This window comes from Vanacampus margaritifer, chromosome 17 (genome assembly GCF_051991255.1).
Source record: "Vanacampus margaritifer isolate UIUO_Vmar chromosome 17, RoL_Vmar_1.0, whole genome shotgun sequence".
In the NCBI taxonomy this organism is placed as follows: Eukaryota; Metazoa; Chordata; class Actinopteri; order Syngnathiformes; family Syngnathidae; genus Vanacampus; species Vanacampus margaritifer.
Window position 1 is genome coordinate 4,703,913 of NC_135448.1, and position 19,138 is coordinate 4,723,050.

The 19,138-nt window shown below is 39.7% G+C and overlaps 1 protein-coding gene, 1 long non-coding RNA gene and 1 pseudogene across 17 annotated transcripts in view; all 3 read right to left on the reverse strand.

Annotated features, from left to right (window-relative positions):
- Positions 1 to 4,372, reverse strand: part of LOC144037672 (E3 ubiquitin-protein ligase TRIM39-like) — a 74,246-nt gene extending 69,874 nt beyond the window's left edge. For 11 of the 15 annotated variants that reach the window (XM_077549325.1, XM_077549326.1, XM_077549322.1 and 8 more), the window contains exons 1-3: positions 4,303 to 4,372; positions 3,170 to 4,077; positions 41 to 188 (exon numbers count right to left, since the gene is read on the reverse strand). In XM_077549325.1, the coding sequence (XP_077405451.1) occupies positions 3,174 to 3,920 (747 nt within the window). In that variant the 5' untranslated portion in view covers positions 3,921 to 4,077; positions 4,303 to 4,372 and the 3' untranslated portion in view covers positions 41 to 188; positions 3,170 to 3,173. Of the gene's footprint in view, positions 1 to 40; positions 189 to 260; positions 4,078 to 4,302 lie in introns of all 15 variants that reach the window. The other 4 variants (XM_077549324.1, XM_077549323.1, XM_077549317.1 and 1 more) reach the window with 3 other exon arrangements.
- A 287-nt stretch (positions 4,373 to 4,659) lies between these two features.
- On the reverse strand, positions 4,660 to 19,138 carry LOC144037670 (fatty acid synthase-like; annotated as a pseudogene). The gene is made up of 9 exons (XR_013288990.1): positions 18,573 to 19,138; positions 9,041 to 9,190; positions 8,386 to 8,550; positions 8,078 to 8,269; positions 7,039 to 7,246; positions 6,706 to 6,917; positions 6,299 to 6,397; positions 5,933 to 6,184; positions 4,660 to 5,856 (listed from the first exon to the last, which is right to left on the reverse strand). The product of XR_013288990.1 is annotated as a fatty acid synthase-like (transcript).
- On the reverse strand, positions 11,383 to 13,615 carry LOC144036841 (uncharacterized). Its single transcript, XR_013288737.1, has 2 exons — positions 13,154 to 13,615; positions 11,383 to 13,045 (listed from the first exon to the last, which is right to left on the reverse strand). It is a non-coding gene; the product is annotated as an uncharacterized LOC144036841 (long non-coding RNA).

Below are 19,138 nucleotides of genomic sequence, written 5' to 3' on the forward strand. Positions count from 1 at the left end.
TTTTAATAGGTTTTAAGTGAACTAATGAGTACACACTCACCCGCACGCACACATGCTCTTCAACTCTTCTGTTTGGACTACCAGGAGCTTGTGTGCCACATTTGTAGAGATGCAGAAGTCTACAATGGCCACATGGTGTGTCCTCTCAAAGAAGTTGTAAAGGTCACAAGGAGAAACTTCAGGAAGGCCTGCAGGAGGCAAAGAAAAGATTGGAAGATTACATTGAGATAAGATAAAACTGCAATGAACAAGCGACGCACATCAAGGTCCACTGGGAGCAGGTGGAAAGCAAGATTAAGAAGAATTTTAAGGAGCTTTGCCGCTTCCTGCAGATTGAAGAGGCCAGGTTGTCTGCTGCGAGGGAGGAAAAGAAGGAGAAGAGCCAGCAGATGAAGGTCACGATTGAGGCTCTCAGCAGAGACATGGCCGTTCTCTCAGACGTGAACAGAAGCACAGAGGAGCAGCTGGCGTCTGACCACATTTCCTTCATAAAGAACTTCCAGACTGCAATGGTCATAATCCAGAAGATGCCCATCAAACTCAAGAGGCTGAAGTCCCACCTACTTTCCCTCAGTGAGAGACTAGAGACCCTATTTGACGTCCAGAAGTCCTGACGAGCCCGAGCTGCGCCCACGACGAGCACTGCTGGATGAAGTCAAACGTGGACAACCTCAAGTTCAACGTGTGGGAACGAATGAAGGAGATCGTCTCCTGAAGTCCCGTCATTCTGGACCCAAACACGGCCCAGTCAACACTCAGTCTGTCTGAAGATCTGACCAGCGTAATGTTTGGAAAAAGTCAGCAGCATCCAAATAATCTAGAGAGGTTAAAGTGGGACGTCAAAATTATAAATACATAATAAAGCGTTGTAATTTATCTATTCTTTGGGAACCACGAGTGAAACTGCAGAGGATTTGAGTTCATGTGGACAAAACAAACAAAATTTAAATCTCAGAATCTCTTACAAACACTCGCTTGTATGAAACGTTAGACATTTTCCATTTGCCTCGTGCAAAATTGTTTCCTTACTTTCAGACGAATGATAAAATTCCTCTGAAAATAATTCCACATGCACCTCGTGATATGACTCAGTCAGTGATTATGTTGGAAATATTTTTGCTCCTACAAATGTCATCAGTCATTTTGTATGAGGTCTTTCCACCCAAAATGGATATTTTACATTGATTGACCTGCCCAAAAATCAATACATAAAAATAGACTATGAAAGAAAAAAAATATCTGAACAAAATGTAAATTTGTGTTTGAATTGTCTACCAACCTGTATTGTTTTCTGTTCAATAATGATTCCATACCAAAAATCCTTTGTGACTTTGATTTTGGAAGAATAGATTTTGCTGTGTGCAATGGTCACCACTAGGTGCAAGAAATAACAACCATCCAACAATAATTGTACTTGATGCTTGCGTCTGTGTTGAAAGAAATGTATAAGAGTAGGCTAATAAAATATTCTGCATATGTGGAAGAAAAATACATTTAGGAAAAAAGATATGTGGATTTATTAAACTGATTTGTAATGAATTACAATAAAGAACATTCCCTTTTTATTCTAATTTTGTTTGAATACATTTGTGTTTTTCAGGTGTTTAAAACTGGTTGAAAGATGTACCTAATGTAATGTCCAGTGCTTATGTCAGCTGCTGAAGGTTGTTTTTTTTAAATAAAGAAATACATTACAGAGACAATACCAGGGGAAGTACAACATAACGAAGCCTACCTAGAGTGTAAACAAAAACATAAATACAAAACAAAAAATGACAATGACAAAAAGCAAGACATACAAGTCAATGAAATAAAAAGAAACAAGAATAAATAAATACATACATACATACATACATAAAACAGCTACCGGTAAATACACAATACAGAATAAGTGCCTAAAGATTATTTGTTCGAAGTGTAGTTTAAATGTCATATTGCGTTTAATAGAGATAAGTCTTAAGAAAGACATTTCCTTGATGTCATTATTTGTTTGGTTAAAGCCAGCCTCTAGTACCCTCTGCTGGATGATTGGAGAATCACATAACAATTTTTGGTTTTGACTCATAGGTCTAAGAGCAATAATATGAGTGAAGAAAGATAACATAGCATTGTGGTCAAATTTAGATTCGTGGAGAGAAGAAAAGTACAAATAGCAAAATTCAGAAATGTTTTTTCTTATCATTAGTAACAGCTTCATTAATGCTATGCTCAAATAAATAATTGTTTTTGGCTTGTGATTATATGTATGATGTCATCTGTTCATCTGCGTAGACCTAACATAAGCAACCTCAGCTTTACATTTATAAATGCTGTCAAGTTTATTTTGCAGTTCTATCATTTGTCTTCAGCAAGTGAGGAGGAGGTTACAGGTCAGAGAAATTATCTCTGAAACAGGTGGGACAGGCATCTTCCACCACCATCGGAGCCAACAAACCAGCAGGCGGTGATCGGTTGATAGCTCTGCCCCCTCTCATCCGAGTGTCCAAGACATGTGGCCGCAAATCTGATGACACGACTCCAAAGTCAATCGCCAACCTGCGACCTAGAGTCACCTTTTTCCAAGTGCATGTACGTGAAATATTTGTTCTCCCAAAGGGATATTTTGCATTGATTGACTTCATTGATTGTTCGATAAAAAAAAGTTGAATAAAGATTGGTGCTTAAGAATGTGTCATGTTGTGGTTTGCTCAAATGTAAAACATATATAAGGAACTTTTCCATAAAGTATTTATTTTAATTCTTATTTAAATAATTTCAAATATCCATCCATCCATTTTCTTGGCCGCTTTTCCTCACAAGGGTCGCGGGGGGTGCTGGAGCCTATGGCTTCGGGCAGTAGGCGGGGTACACCCTGAACTGGTTGCCAGCCAATCGCAGGGCACACAGAGACAAACAACCACATTCACAATCACACCTAGGGACAATTTGGAGTGTTCAATTAACCTGCCATGCATGTCTTTGGAATGTGGGAGGAAACCGGAGTACCCGGTGAAAACCCACGGGGAGAACATGCAAAACTCCACCCAGGAAGGCCGAAGCCCGGACTCGATCTCACATCCTCTGCACTGGGAGGCGGACGTGCTAACCAGTCAGCCACCGTGCTGCCCCGTTTCAAATATCATTGAATCAATTTCAATAGGTAATTATTTACCGTACTAACTTTATTTACCGTATTAGGCCGGTGAATTCGGATTCAGCCATTCATCGTTGTAAATCCTCTCTGGATTGTTTGGACGCTGATGTTCTTTTTGATGACTCACACTGGTCAGATCTTCAGACAGACTGAGATCCGGATCGGCCGTGTTTGGGTCCAGTATGACAGGACTGTAGGAGACCATCTCCTTCATTCGTTCCCACACGCTGAACTTGAGGTTGCCCACATGCTTGACTTCGTCCAGCGGAGCTCCTGAGAGCAGTTTGGGCTTGTCGAGTAGCTTCTGGATTTTGATGTACGTCGCTTGTTCATTGCAGTTGTCTCTTGTCTCAATGTAATCTTTCAGTCTTTTCTTTGCGTCCTGCAGGCCGTCCTGGAGTTTGTCTTTGTGATCTTCGTGAACTTCAATGAAGGGACAGAACTTGTGGCCAGCGTGGATTTTTGCATCTCTGCAGATGAGGCACACAAGCTCCTGGTGGTCCACACAGAAAAGTTTCAGTTTCTCCTTGTGCAAGCTGCAGATGTCGTCGGACTCCACTGAGGCTTGTGAAAAGGCCTCACACATGTTCTTCAGGGCCAAGTTCATAGGTAAACCAATTGATCTAAACTCCGTCCTATAGACTGGACACGTTCGATCTCCTTTATGCTCCCACCACTGCTGTACACATGCACGACAGAAGTTGTGACTACACGGCAGCATGACAGGATCTTTAAAGATCTCCAAACAGGTTGGACATTGGAGATGGTCCTCAGCTCGGCTGGCCATCGTTCCTTGCAAAGATACCGACTCTGTCAACAAGCTTCCAACGTTCACTCTCAAGAGAGCCGCAGCGCAGTCACGAGTGAAGGAAATATTTGGAAAAAGTCCCCAAGTGCACTTCCTGCTTTCATTTTCTGACTTGACTGCAGCCACACCCTGTTATCTACGATCACACAAAAACGATTTATTACAACTTGCACATAAAATTAATATTTATCCAACATCAGAGTAAAACCAAGTCCGTAATAAAAACAAAAAACAAAGCACATCAGTTCCATCTATAGTCGACGTGAAAGAAAAGGAAGGAAAAACTGAGTTCTGAATGCAAACTTGCTCAGAGAAGGAAAAAAAAGTTTAAAAAATAAGACAAGAGGAAATAGCCGCTTACCCGTCCTGCTTGGTGCTCGATGTGCAGCAAACAACGAAAAAACAAACCGAACAGCTCACCTTAAACAGCACACAAACCCACCAAACTCGCTTTACCACATTGCAAAACTCCGCGTCTCTTTTGGTAAATTTTCCTTTCAAAATGAAAACACCAACATTGAAATACAGCTTTCAATTTTTATTAAAATCTTAACTTCCTGCTGGTGCTCCCACACAAACAAACCTCAATGTGTCAGTGTAAAAATCTAATATTAATCACTATCAATATGATCAATGTGCCATGTCAAACCCTTTTTACCATGTTTTGAATAAAACATCACATCACTTATTTCCAGAAAAATCACAGTTCCATGAAAAATTTAGTGAGAAGCTTTTATTATATACATAGTCAGAAACACATTGTAGCATAAATTCAAAAAATGGTTCTCTGTCTTCTGACACTCAATCCTTCATTGACTAGATCACAAGTCTCAAGAGATCATGTTTGCTGTTGCTTGCAGGGGACCAGCATGCTTACTGGAGGTCATGAACCTGATAAGGTTCAAACTAAGACAACACAGACATCAAAGATCCCAGTACACTCAAACGCATCTGGGGGGCATGAAAGTTTGCATACAACAGGTGTTAGTAACGAAGAACTTGTACTTGTAGGTTTATGAAGAGTAATACTTGTGTCCAACAGCATACTCATGTTTTTTTTTTTTACCCTGTAACGATATCACTACCACAAAAGGTCTTTCTGTCTTACATTATTCAGGAGGACAAGGATTTTGCCAGGGAAAATAAATCAGCTGAACTTCCCCTTCTCACCTCTTAAGATCTCAACGTGGTCCACTGTGACCTTATTTCATTATGAGTTGGGTGAGTTATTTTTGATGAGAATGCATAGCCAGCAAAAAATATTCCAATTCTGAAATAATATTGACAGTGATGCAGAAAACATATGTTTAGTGCGGCTTTTTGTGACATTCCATTATTGTATGTGATTATCCTTGTTATAATATCCTGTATTATAATGTGCAAAAAAGTGTTGGATAAAAAAATATGTAAAATTATGACTTTTTATTGTTAACTTCCAATGTAGAAATTCCTTAAAATGCAATCAAGGACACTTCAGTTCTTCTGTTCACAGCACGTAACTTCTGCCCAGTCAGGTAAGACCATAGCTTCAGCAAGTTTGGAGGGAAAGTGAAATTCTTTTGATTCAATGTTTTAAAAAAGCAACAACCATTAAATAACAAGGACATTGTTAAATATTGGTCAATATAGCAAAATGGCACAAAATGTAAACATGTTGTGCAAAACTTAGGATATTCCCAAAATTAAACAAAGCTAACCATCCATATACTAAGATATTATGGGCAGGGAACGTTGCGGAGCTGGAACAGGCGTGTTATTTAAGTTTTTTTTTTGTTTTTTAACCCTCCCTTGCGGTGACTCTTGGCTCAGCCAGCGAGTTGTGAATGATGCTGCTGATGGAGTCCACTCCCTCTCCTTCCAAAAATGTGTGGTGGTCGCCCTCAATGACGTGGACTGACACTTTGCCGTCACATACCTGAAAAAAAACAACACAATATGATATGTAATATGTAAATACATGTCAGCATAGTGATACTTGATTACTACGTTACCTCGCTCAGCTTGTAGTCGGCTCCCAGGCTTTGTCCGTATTCGCTGCTGGTTTTGGCACGCAGTAGCAACACGTTGCCGTTGTATTTGGTAGCGAGGACATAACTGTCGGGTGCCTTCAACTTGCTGTAAAATGTGGAGGCCGCAAAGTTCAGCAAGTCCCGGCTCATGTTCTTGTGCGTGGATGTGATGAGGTCCACGGCCATGTTGACACGAGCCTCCAAGTCCGGCAGCGGCAGAAGCGTGTCCAGAAGCTGGTGACAAAGTGAGAGAGATGAAAAAATGTTTGTGATAAAGGGCTGGTAAAGAAAAATGTGACGAAGCCACAGATGTGGTGGTGCTCGTTTACATGCCAGAAAGTTGTTTACCTTGCTCTACTCCGTGTCCGTAAACTGTTGGATGAAGGTGCACATGGCTTCCGTTTCAGCCTCAGATTCTTTGTCTAGGGTAAGCTTGGCCCTGTAGCTCTGAAAAACCAAAATCTTTGTTAAATGTCATTTCCCTCACAAGATGGATAAAGTTTCTAATCTATTTATCGATCCATCTATCCATAGTGGGTATAAAAAATATACACACCCTTATTGAGGTTTTCTGCAGGTGCCATCAATTAAGGTTTTTATTTTTACAAAATACGTTTAATGACTTACTGCTTTTTAATGACCCGAGAAAACCCCGTTAATGCTGATCACTGCTTTCTGAGAGATCTGAAAGAAACCTTCTCTTAAATTTTGTGCAGAACTAAATCCTTTTGTGCGAGTGTATTTCCACCTCTCACCTGTGTATAGGCTGCCACGTATGAGTGCGATCCATCAAACAGGAAGAGATTCTCCACGGGCAGTTTCTGGTTCTGCAACTGAGTGCACATTTCAAAAGCCACGCAGGCGCCAAATGAGTAGCCGGCGATTTGGTAAAGCCCGTCTGGCTGAACCCGTCTGATGCAATCCACTTAGTACGCCACTAGAGACTGGATGCTGTCCAGCGGAGCAGCTGGGGCAGGAAGTGATGAACTTGATGAATACATTTTTTATGTCAGTCTCATCATACAAAAATATGGTAATTTGTCTTAGAAGAGAAGGTGAAAGATATCCTCATATATCACTGACAGTACCTTTGGGGCACTGCAAGCCATAGCAATGCACGCTAAGCTTGGAGGCAAGTCTTGAAGGCAGCAATAGAGCCCTCTATTGGGTGCACAAGGAACAGCGGCCTTTCTTGGCTCTGCACATCATTGAGGGATGCCACGGTGGGACCATCTGGGTTGACTAATAGCTCTGTCAGATTAGACTCCGACAAGGTTCGAATGATGTCCTTTTTCGCTGGAGCATGGAAATGTTTAAAACAGTGAATAAAAAAAAAGTGAGTTAATTTAAAGTTCCTTTCACGCCACAATTTTTTATTAACGGGTGATTAATGTCCGCCCCTTTCTTGGAAAGCCTGTACCAGGGGAATTCCAGTCTCAACACAGCAGACACGAGGACATCAAAATTTAGCACTAATAAATTTAATAATAATGCATATATTTGTGGAGACTGGGGTCAAGTTATATTGTACAATTTAAAAAATGTACAGAATTTCACAAATTACTTAATGTTAAAGATTAGATAGCTCTTAATATGAAAAGAAAAATGCACTGAGCTGTCACCAATGTCTTACAAATGCAATTGTGCCACAGTGGCAGAAGATGGCCTCAACACAAATCAATCACACTTGTTTTTAATTTTAACTAAATTTTCTGAATTATGAAATTATTGTATCAATGACTAAATAATGCAGCCACATTTCTATTAGTTAAATTTTTTGCCCAATTTTTTGTTAACAAGAGTATGAAAATTAAAATATATATATTTTAATGTACATTTAGAACAGATATAAAATTTGCCATTAATCATGAGTTAACTATTAAAGTCATGCGATTAATTATATTTAAAAATTCTAATCAACTCACGCACATACAAAATTAAAAAAAAGGGAGAGAGCAATGATGATGACATGTCGAATCGGTAAAATTACCGAATGAACTACTGAGCTCTCTCTCTCAAAAAAATAAAATTATTTTTTGATCATCTGGCACCCCTAAAAAAAATACAACTTTTGAATTTGCAAGCAACAAAGAACAGTATGATTTCAATTCAGATATGTAATGTTACCATTTGAACTTTCTGGCTTCTTATTGGACAGTTCACGGAGCTTGTTGATGGTAAGCTGCCGGATCTCCCTCATGGCCATAACGATGTCGTAGTCACGCTCGAGAGTCTGGCGAACTTCCACACCCATCAACGAGTCCAGGCCCAAGTCGGCCAATGAAGCATCGGCGTTCAGGCTACTGACATCTCGCACGCCTAAGGAGGAGGTGCATTAGATCGGTGGGTGTGGTCACCACATTTATCGAACCAAAATGATCCATTTTCATTCCATACGTTAATATCCAAAATCAAATTGTGTCTCAAAGCATTACCCAGAATGTGAGCTACTGCGTCCACCAAATTCTTCTGGCTTGACCTTGCTCTTCGCAACGGAGTTGGCGTAACCGTAATTACTTTGGCCAGCATTGCCCCGGCCGCAGCTGACCGATGAGAATGCGACAAAGTAAGCCAGTTGTGGGCAAGATTTTCTTGTGATTCTGGAGGGGAGGGTGGAAACGTCTCAGTAACATTCATTTGAATCGGCTCCTTTCATTTTTTTTACTTCAAACTCAATACGGACTGTAAAAATACAAGGGATGTTGAATACCACTTTCTTTCAGACTGATACCAGAATGAGTACTCAACTCAAGTAGTCACCGACACCACTAGTGATTTTGATAAATACCCCCCCCCGCCACCCAAAAAAAATAGACAGACAATTTTAAGAAAAACATGTAGTCAATAGTGGAAGCATTTTTACTTAATATTGCATGAGAATAGAAAATTGCCTTTTATTTCATGCAATTTTAAGGAAAATTGCTATAATAGTGCTTTATTTTATATACCAAAAATACTAGAGGTACTTTTTACCGGTATCACTGAATACTCAAGAGTTGAGTGCTCGTGCTGGAATTGGTCTTAAAAAAAAAGAAACAAGTGGTATCGAACATCCGTACTATTTTCCATCAGGACTGAAGAGTATGTTACCATGGCAAGGTGGAAGACCCCACCGACTGGACCCAGCCTGCAGGCCTCAGCAATGAGCTTTTCCACTCCCTCAAGCGTGCTCACGTCACTTGTTGACACCAACACCTCCACATTCTGACTTTGCCATTCACTCACGCTTTGCTTCGTAACCTAAAAAACGGACGAAATACAAAAAAACAAAAACAAAACCTCAACACAGTACATCATGGTGAAACTCATTTTTTTCTATAGCTTTAGATCATTATCTTCAGTGAGATATGTCAGTCATGAGGCCACAGAGGGCAAAAGTTAAACCCAAAGAAGAGGTAGCATACTTTTCATCCTTAGGTAAAGACAAGGACGGCTTCACCATAAAATACATTAATTAATTCAAAGGTGAGTATTGGTAAAAGATTCTTTAGTATGGGCCTAGTTTTCATTATTGTTATAATGAAATATTTCTGTTGTATCTTTTTTTCTTTGTAAGGTCGAGGAGTGTTCAGTTTTACACCCATGTCGCATGAATTATCAATACTGTGCAGCCCTCGCAGATACATAGTCCTCACAATGTCGTAGTTGTGAATAACTGACACTCTGAGGACAGTGTATTGAGTGAGTGTAAAATACATTTTGAGGGCTTGGAGTTACAGATACAGTCCTCAAAATACTGTATCCAACAATAAGCTTGTATGGGACTAAAATTCCTACAAGTCAACATTAAAAATATCACAAATTGAAGATTTGTTGGCAGTTTGGTGATTTAGATTATGCACTGTAGTGATCTTTTTTTTCCATTAATTTATTTATGGTGGATTTTAGAGGTGAACTCGCTATCAATTTTATTTTTGAATGGGCTAGAATGGACTGGTATGATGGGTATTTTATCTTGTGTGTTATTTGTATCTGCAATGGATCTTTGTTTCACGCAACCAGAATTAATAGTGCAGGCATTTTCATTGAATGAATATAATTTAGTCAAGAGGATAAATTATGACCCATGTTTATACCTCTGTCTTTAGTTGCAAGCAGCTAAATGTTGACCAATTGTCTCAATTTTAACGACTGTCTGACTCGGTAAAATAGAAAAGTCTACTGTAACTGAAGGACTGCATTACACAAGACTTGTTTTAGGGGCAATGCCATAGATTAAGCATATTAACTATCCCTCTTGTTAAATGCTTCATCACATCTTTCGAATAAATGTGGTGACTAGATTTATAATAATCTTTAGTATATGCACAAACTTTAGGTTCTAAATGCTTTTCTAGTTTGCTCCAGCATCTGGCACATATCCCGTTTTAAAAATGCAAAACTGCTTGATGATGAAGACCACCTATCTTTGGTAAATGAACTTTAGCACATTAGCCCATAAATGGCGGGAGCTACTTCTGCCGCGAGCGCTCGACACTTGTCTCAAGCTTCTACTTTGAGTGTAACATCACTAAGTAACAGCGAAAGATAAAGATAGTAAATATTTATGACCACCCGCCAAAATGAATTTTAACCCGCATCTGGCAAGTGTTAATTTTAGAGCCACTGTATATATGCATATGTATGTGTGCGTCTACTGTTATATATGGATATCATTGCTGTCCTGTGAAAAACACGTGTCCATTTTTAGGTCGTGGGCTGCTCTCCGGTAGCGATCCTTCTTGGCGGCACAGCTTGTATCACGGTGCGCTTTATAGTCTGGAAAATATGGTGGAAGTGTTTTTCACAAGACAGCGACAATATGTATATGTATGTCGGTATGTATGTAATAATTGTTTTTGTTTAAAAAATTAGGTTGCTGATGTATCCAGTTCAAGTGAGGATTCATCAGCATAGGAATATGCTCCAGATTCTCACAGTACTTCGGACACTTCCTACATTGATCCTCTTTCAGAAATTCAGAAATTCAGAAATCCGAAGGTATTCCAGGAATGAGCTATGAGAAAACTGCTCATCCTTTAAGATGAGAGGTAGTCATGTTTTAAAGAATAAAATGTTCAATGTTCACTGACTCTTTTGCATCTGGTTTCATGTCTATCTTTTCCATTCCAAAGCTATGCTTGACCTAGATAACCTGTTCACATAAGAAGCATTGTTTTATTAACATACCAGTTTCAGTCTGTCCTAAAATTATAAGTTGTAACATGGTGCGCAAGGATCAGGTATGACTTTGCATTTCACAGTATTGTTATGCACAACTATGTGTCCTTATATCAGGTAAGTCATTACACCATACCTGTCAACCTCTGCCGATAACTGCCCTTATAAATGATTATGATTCCCCTTACAAACCCCAAAAAAACCTTACAAACACCGTACAACGCATGTTTACTCGCGGTAACCAGACAGTGTAATAGAAATAACAAAGGTAATTTGCATACAAAGTCTTTTATTCAATTTAAAAAGTTTACAATGCAATAAACTGTGCCTTCAGTGCTTCCTATTGTAAGCCAATGTGCATGATTTAGCAGACTTTATCTGCTCTAATGAGGGTCTCACTTGTGAGCAACAGTTGTCACAGTTCAATTTCATCTGTAATAAAGAAGTAAGAGTGTCTGTTCCCATTGTCTTTCTGTACTCTGTATGAATTTTCCTCACATGGCTGAAAACCCGCTCGCTATCAGCATTACTGTGAGGAAGGCTGAGTAAAATTAGATACATCTTTCTCATCAGTGGAAAGCGATCCAGCCCCAAACCAGTTTTCATTTTGAACACATGAGGCCAAAATGTCTCTGGACGAATTGGTTGTCCATCCTGACTTTTCTGAGGGAGAAGATCATCAGGTATTAGTTGATAGTCTTCCCATTCATCTTTTAATTGTTCCTGATCAAAGTCTGGTGTAAACCTGTTTGCAAGCTTAACAATACTTGTGTAATCCAACATCTCTCTCTTTCTTGGGTCCAACACCACCAAGTCACTCAGTATTGTATTCTCAAATGGAAATTTTTGTATCATTTTAGTTACAACAGCCTCGTAGAAGGAGCGAACAGAGGAAAAAAAAGTTGCTTGCATGGCTGGTGTGATGCTTTGCCTGATTTCATCCTCCTCATTGGTGTCTTGGAAGAGGGCCCTGGTGCCCAAGCCAACAGCAAGCCTGCTATCTTCATGCTGCAGGCATCTGTTTGTATAATCAACTGCCAGCAGGCTATCAGCAGATTTGACATGTTCCATTTGCACAAATTTCACCAAGAGTTTCTTTAAGAGTCTTTCCATTTCTGGTAGCAAATCTCCAATCATACATGCCTCTGTTTGGAACACAATATTGAATTGATTTATTTGAGGCAGGATGAAGCTGAGGAAGTGGAGTGTGAGGAGAGTAACAGGGTCTTGAAGTCGATCATGGATGCTTTTCACTTTACCTGCCCTTTCAACAGCCGCATGGCTAGCGAAGTAGCTTTTGAGTGCTTCGTACTGAGACAATGTTCTTTCAACCACTTTTTGCAGAGACAACCATCGTGTCGGACAATGCTTTAGGATTTTTTCTTGCTCGGAATTTGTAAAGTCCTGAAACTCTTTAAAATCCTCAATTCGTTTGGAACTATTTTTAAAAAAATTAAATATATCCACCAGCAAGTCATCTATGTTTACTGGCAATGTCTTCAGTCCATCTTTGACACACAGATTGCCAAGATGACAAATGCATCCAACACTAAAAACAGCCCCATTTTTTTCTTTTATCCTAGACAAGACAGAGTTTTTCTTTCCAACCATGGTGTTGCAATTGTCGCTTGCAAATCCCACAACGTTACTCCATGGAATGTCATTTTCTTGTAAAATGTTGTCAATAACGGCAAAGATTGATGCTGCTGTGCCTGATGCCAACTCTGGTAAATCGAGGAGTCTGGTATTTGTGTTCTCCCCATCAAAGAAGTGAGCTAACACAACAAGTCGCTTTTTGGTAGTACGATCATTGCTTTCATCAATCATGAGGGTAAATGGGTGAGTTCTGCAGTACTGAATGACGTCTTGGGTGTAGCCACGTGCAAGGCTCTCCTTAACAATCATCGTAGCCTTGGTCCTCCGACATGCAAACTCCTGCAAAAATATAATATTAAAATATAAAATTTTAATTTTTGACACGGTGCCATAAATGCTGATTCATTGTAGATATGAATGATAATAATAATAATAATAATAAATTACCTTAGCTGTCTGTGAATCCGGAAACATAACTTTCACCAAATCCGAGAAGTGGTCCGCAGCTGTGAAAGCAATGTTGTGCTCAGCAAGAAAATGGCAGAAGAGAATTTCCGCATTTGTCGTTTTGTGGGATGCTGCAGGATTTGCGGTAGAGACGAAGTGCTTGGTTAATGGGACATGTGAATTGTTTTTTTTCACATTCTCCACGTGTCCGGCAGTTTTAAAGTGGCTCTTCAGATCGTAAAATCCACTCGCAGCAACTTTCACGTCTTTATTGCAAGGGACACAGAATGAGAATTGAGTGCCTCTTAACGATGCTTTAATCCAGCCAGCATATTCACCTTGAAGTAACTCCCATTCTTTCTGGTGTCGACCCGATCCTTGAGTTCTTCGTTTCTTCCTAGGTGGCTCCTCCATGCTTGCTTCCACGATATTTACTCTATGTATATCTACGCATGCGCATGTCAGCGCATTTTTTTTTCCCCCGTACAAAAGTCGGTGTACGGCGTACATGATTTGAAATGGTAAAAAAACGTATAAAATACGTATAAAACGTACAAGTTGACAGGTATGTTACACATCAATGACATTTTAGTTTGTGTAAAGTCAGAATGCCAGAACTTTCAAGTCACTTCAGTGACATGTTTGCTGTGTGTTGTGAAAACTTTGTCCTTGTAATGTGAGTTGGTCCTCATAATTACAATTTTTGCCATGGGCGTGGCTTATTTAGGTCATTTACTATGTCCTCACAATTACGGATTTTTTCAGGTTTTTCTTTTTTTCGTGAGTTGAGTTTTTTCAAGTTTTGAAGTGAAATTTTCCTGGACAACCCCAAAAAAATGTTTTGGGTGCAAGTCCCATCTCTCTGGCATTAGCAGAAAGGGGTGTCCCTGTAATACACAATTAAACGGGTTTGGAAAAAATGTCCTCATAATACACAGATTCAAGTATGTGTGTGTGTGTGTGTGTGTGTGTGTGCGTGCGTGCGTGCGTGCGTGCGGTCTCTCTCACAGGGCGGTTGCTTAGATTTCTGATGAACGTGGCAACAACTTACTGTATACTCTAAAAACAGTTGGGTCAAAAATAATCCTATTATGGGTTAAAAATGGACATATCCTCTACTTGGGTCATTTTGACACAATTTTGGGTCAAAAATAATCCTATTATGGGTTAAAAATGGACATATCCTCTACTTGGGTCATTTTGACACAATTTTGGGTCAAAAATTGGGTTATAATGGATATAACAACCCAAAAAGTTGGGTCAGATTGTCTATTTGGGTCAGTTTGACTCACCTGTGGGTCAAAAATTGGGTAATTTTCTATACAACAACCCAGAAAGTTTTCACTGAAAATGTCATCACAGTTGCTCAGGTCTCAGGTAACAACCAATCACAGCGCAGCTTCAAGAAACCGGTGAGCTGTGATTGGTCGTTGCCTGAGCTCTGAGCAACTTTGATGTCATCTTCAGTGAAAATGGCCGCCCCCTGAGATGGATAATAACGGCCAAATTTTGCTGCATAAACTTCCATAAATGTAATAATAATCAGAACGTCATGTTTAGACTAGTGAGGTCACATATAACATATTATTGTCAAGTAATGTTAAAGGTTGATTTCCCCTTTAAAAGCTTTTAGTTTGCCTTTGTACTTGTGTATAATTCGCTCCCCCAATTTATAATCACAATGAATAAAAAAATTCAAAACATACCAATAAAGCTTTAAAATGCAGGTAAAAAAAAAAGAAAAGCTATTTTCCCACACCTATGATTAAGATCTTGCAAAGTATTTTAAAATCATAATTTGAAAAATCCTGTTCTTGCACTGTATGCTCTTTTTGTAATTTGAGTAAAAAAAGATTTTTACATCTATTTAACTCCCTTTGTAACCACTAGCAAATCTTGTACTTTTAATTACAGCATGTATATTGATGATATTAAGTTAGGTTGTGTATTTTTTTTTTTTTTTTTACATTTATGTTTGCAATATTAGACAATTTTATGTATGTGATGTTTAAATTATATTCCCATTATGTACAGTAATTTAAAATCTGCACAGTTAGAAACCTTTTTAATTTCTCCGCATATTCAAACATCAGAAAATGAATTTCAAAACAACAATAACATGCCCTTATTTGTCACATGACAAGCTTGGGGTCAACCATATGCAATCCACCCCCCAACCGCAACCGTGTCTTGGCCTCGACGTCTTCAGGAGTTTTTGTTCCATCTTTAAAATGAACCCGCCCCCAACTGACCCCCCCCCCCCCCCCAGAAGTAAACACACTCTTCCTGCCATTCAGGAATTACTCTTCAAAAAGGATTACCACAGCACCATGTGAAAAGGTCAACTATTAAAAACAACATGAAACCCAAACACTTTGTGGTTGTTTATCACGTCATTAAAGAGAAGTGTGTGTGTGTGTGTGTGTTTTTTTTTTTTTTTAATGCCACAAGGAAGAGGTCAGTGAGGACAAGGGCGTGCGTGGCTGTGCATGTTCAAGTGAGGTGATGAACTGGTGTGACAGGGCGCATTGTGCAAAGCCGGCGTTGGGTGGCTAACGAACCGCTGTGCCGCCACGTTACCGCTGCTCAACCGCTCAGGTTGTTGGGCGGAAGGCGGAGGGGAAGCAGGGGTGGGGGTCTTGTAGTGTGCAGAAGAACGCAATAAAGGAGCCTGGGCCAACTTGGGGATACCCACGCTATTGCAACCCCTCACCAATTACTCATATTTATTTAAAAAAAAATTCCAGAATTGGAAATGGCTTGTGCGCCTGCCAGGTTGAGAGGCCTGATGCCTGGCTGGTCAGCCTGTTCCCAACGAAAGTTAATCATCTGGTTTTAACCTAACCCCGCCCCATCACACCCAGTCTAACCCCCATCCCCCACCCCCCCATAGCTGGCACTCACGCCTCAAGTCCCATCTGCCACGTGCTTTCAGGGCACACTTCAGGCTCAAAATGTGAAGAGGCTAGCGGATAGCCAATCAGAGACTAGATCTTTTATCGAGTCCAAGTCAAGTTCTAGTCGCAAAGACCCGAGTCCAAGTTAAGTCCAAGTCCACAAGATCCAAGTCCAAGTCTCGATGAGACCAAGAGTGTCAACGCAGGCCTATTTTGACGAAACTTTATTTCAAGTTTCTTTTGAAGGAGGATGTTAATGTTCAGGAATAAAAACATAGTTGACTCGGTCGAGTTGCTAAAAATATTTAGCGAGTCCTAGACAGATGCCAAGTAGTCCGAGTCAAGACCGAGGCAACGAAAAAGTGTGTTGAGAATGGACTCTGGTATCTTTCCCACCAACATCAAAGATATTTGACCTCACAAATGTTTGTTTGTTTTTTGGTTGAAATATCCAAAGACAAATTCCCAAATCTTCCTACAAGAGCTGAAAATTGAAAGTCCAACTCCCTATTCCCTTTCACTTTCAGTATGTGTAATGATAACGTAAGTTTTCAAAGCCTGGACGTGAGGTTTGTGACTTACTTTGAAGTCATCCACATACCGTCACAAACTCACACAAAGGGATGTCACTATTCCATAAGTTCAGACAAAGAGTTTTGCCAGCAAGAAGAAAGAATCGTATTTTAGGAAAGGAAACTAATCTGGATGTGAGCCATTTTGAGTAGAACACATGATTTTAAAGCGTGCTTGTGTCGGGTTCTTCCTTATTGCGATTCTTTATCGGACAACACTGATGCTTGTGGGCAGAAGGTAGATGCAAAAATACAATAGACAATGAAAATACCCATGAAGTGATACTCATCTAAAATAGTCAGGAGAGAAGCAGAAGAACGGAAAGTGTTGACAAAATGTTGGACGAGACTGAAAGAGGAAGATGACGTTTTAGGTCACTGCAAAGATTAGTTAGCCTGCTAGCTTAATTAGATGGTCTCATTTTATCCCTCCAATTCATTCTGGGGTGACCATCGTCTATACTTTCCTTCCACAGATCTTTTTGCAAGGCTTGTTGTCGATCTTGTAAACTGGCCAAACCAGGAAAGTTTTGGTTCTTTCACAATTTAAAGAAAGTTTGTGGGTTTCCATGGCTACTGTTATCTCGCTAAGACGCTAACCTCAATCTTCCTTTAACTCTGGCTAAATCAAAGCAATTTTTTTATTGGATTTGAGAGCCAGGCAGTCAGCTGACTGAAGTGTTATGCAAAGTACATGAATCACCTGAATAGAAGAATCTGTGGGAGATGAAGAGGGTGTGCGTGGTTGTTGTGAAGAAAGCAAACAAGGTGTGATAAGATCACCTGGCAAAATCTCTGACGTTATGGTGTCTGCGTGTCTGCTTGTGTGTGGGCGAGTGGGTGTGGGGTCATCTATGCTGTATTTAAAGAGAAAGTAAACTTTGTTTGCAGAGGTGGCTTTAGCCTCAGGTGCTAGCTTGGTGCTCGTTTACCTGCTAGGGAGCTAGCTAGGAAGTGAAATGCATCTTCTGTTTCAATTTAATTATAACTGTTTTGATTTAGTTATAACTATTTAGAATTGGACATGATTGCTTTGATTTACTTAGTATAGTTCTGTGTGAGAATTCAAATGATGTCAGGGGGTGATCTTCTCTTTTCCCATTCCTGAGAACATGTGGTGGGGGGAGGCGAATGTGTTCATTAGATCCCTTTGTTTTTATTACCGGCCCCACTAAAGTCTGTCTCAGTTAATTACAATTTTTAAACGTGACTAATCGCATAATTTACATAGTTAACTCACGATTATTCTGAAAAGAATCGCATGTTAGCATGTTACATCTGTTGTAAATGTACTTTTTTTGGGGGGGGTTCATATTGGTCCCAAAAACAAATGCGGTATCTAATTGACACAGTAATTTTCTGGTAATTAAGCAGTTAAATATTGAGTCAAACATTTGTGTTGAAGTAATTTTCTGCCGCTAGGTGGTATTGGTGTTTCATGTTGGACGTTGGTGACAGGAACAGGAAGTTTTTCTATTCTAATTCAGAGCATTTGGTACGGGAACAAGACGAAATGTAATGGACTCCAGGCCATTTTGTTCATTGTAAATTACAACAAGTCACCACAAATAAATATATTTGTAGCACATTTGTTATTGCTAAATTGTGTTATAGTGACTCATTTGCATAACATATGTAAAATAAAGCATGAAAATTTGTGTTTTTACATCAATAGCATTTTCATTTGTAATGGCTAATTTTAGCAAAAATCAATTTAATGACTTTTAATGACCAGCCGAAAACCCTGAGTTTGTTTCATAATAGGAGAAAGCCACTTTTAAATAGCTGTCCACTGTAGTGACCACTGTCCCTCAAAGGGTTCAAAATTGATTTGCCTGACAAAAAGTACTGGGGTATTGAAAAAGTAAATACTACTCCAAAATACTTATTTCTGCCCCACAATACTCTAAAAGTATCTCAATTGAGTATGATAAGGAGTTAAAATCTTACCTGTACACATTCATTCAGCTGTTGGAGCATCGTATCTTTGGTTAGGCCATCCGCTCCGTGGCTCCTTCTGACCTCGCTTGCTCTCCTGTCTTCGTTGTCTTCCCTTGCTTAGATCCCGTGGCCACTCGCCTCACTATCACCAGAAACTCTTGAGCCCAGATTGCGCAAAGCGCTTTAGGCAGACGGCGCAGCCAATGTCGAGCGCCGGCGGTTACGTGATTGAACCATCTGACACACAACTGTTGGTTTCGGACAACAACATCGGCGACGTTGTACACATGGTCAAGCGAGTGACTGTTGTGATGTATCCTCACACGTATACACACACGCACACGCGCGCGCGCACACACACACAAAGACGAGATGAGAATTGCAACACTGTAAAGTGGCAATTTTGTGAGAAAAAAAGCCCTCATAAACTCAGATTATCAAGAGAAAAAAACTCAATGGCTTGCGAGGAATAAGTACATTTGAATGTAATTATAAATACAAGAATAAACCTTTCATTAGATGCTGGTCTAATAAAGCTGTTAACAATCACAGCCATTGACGGCTATGAAAGTCAA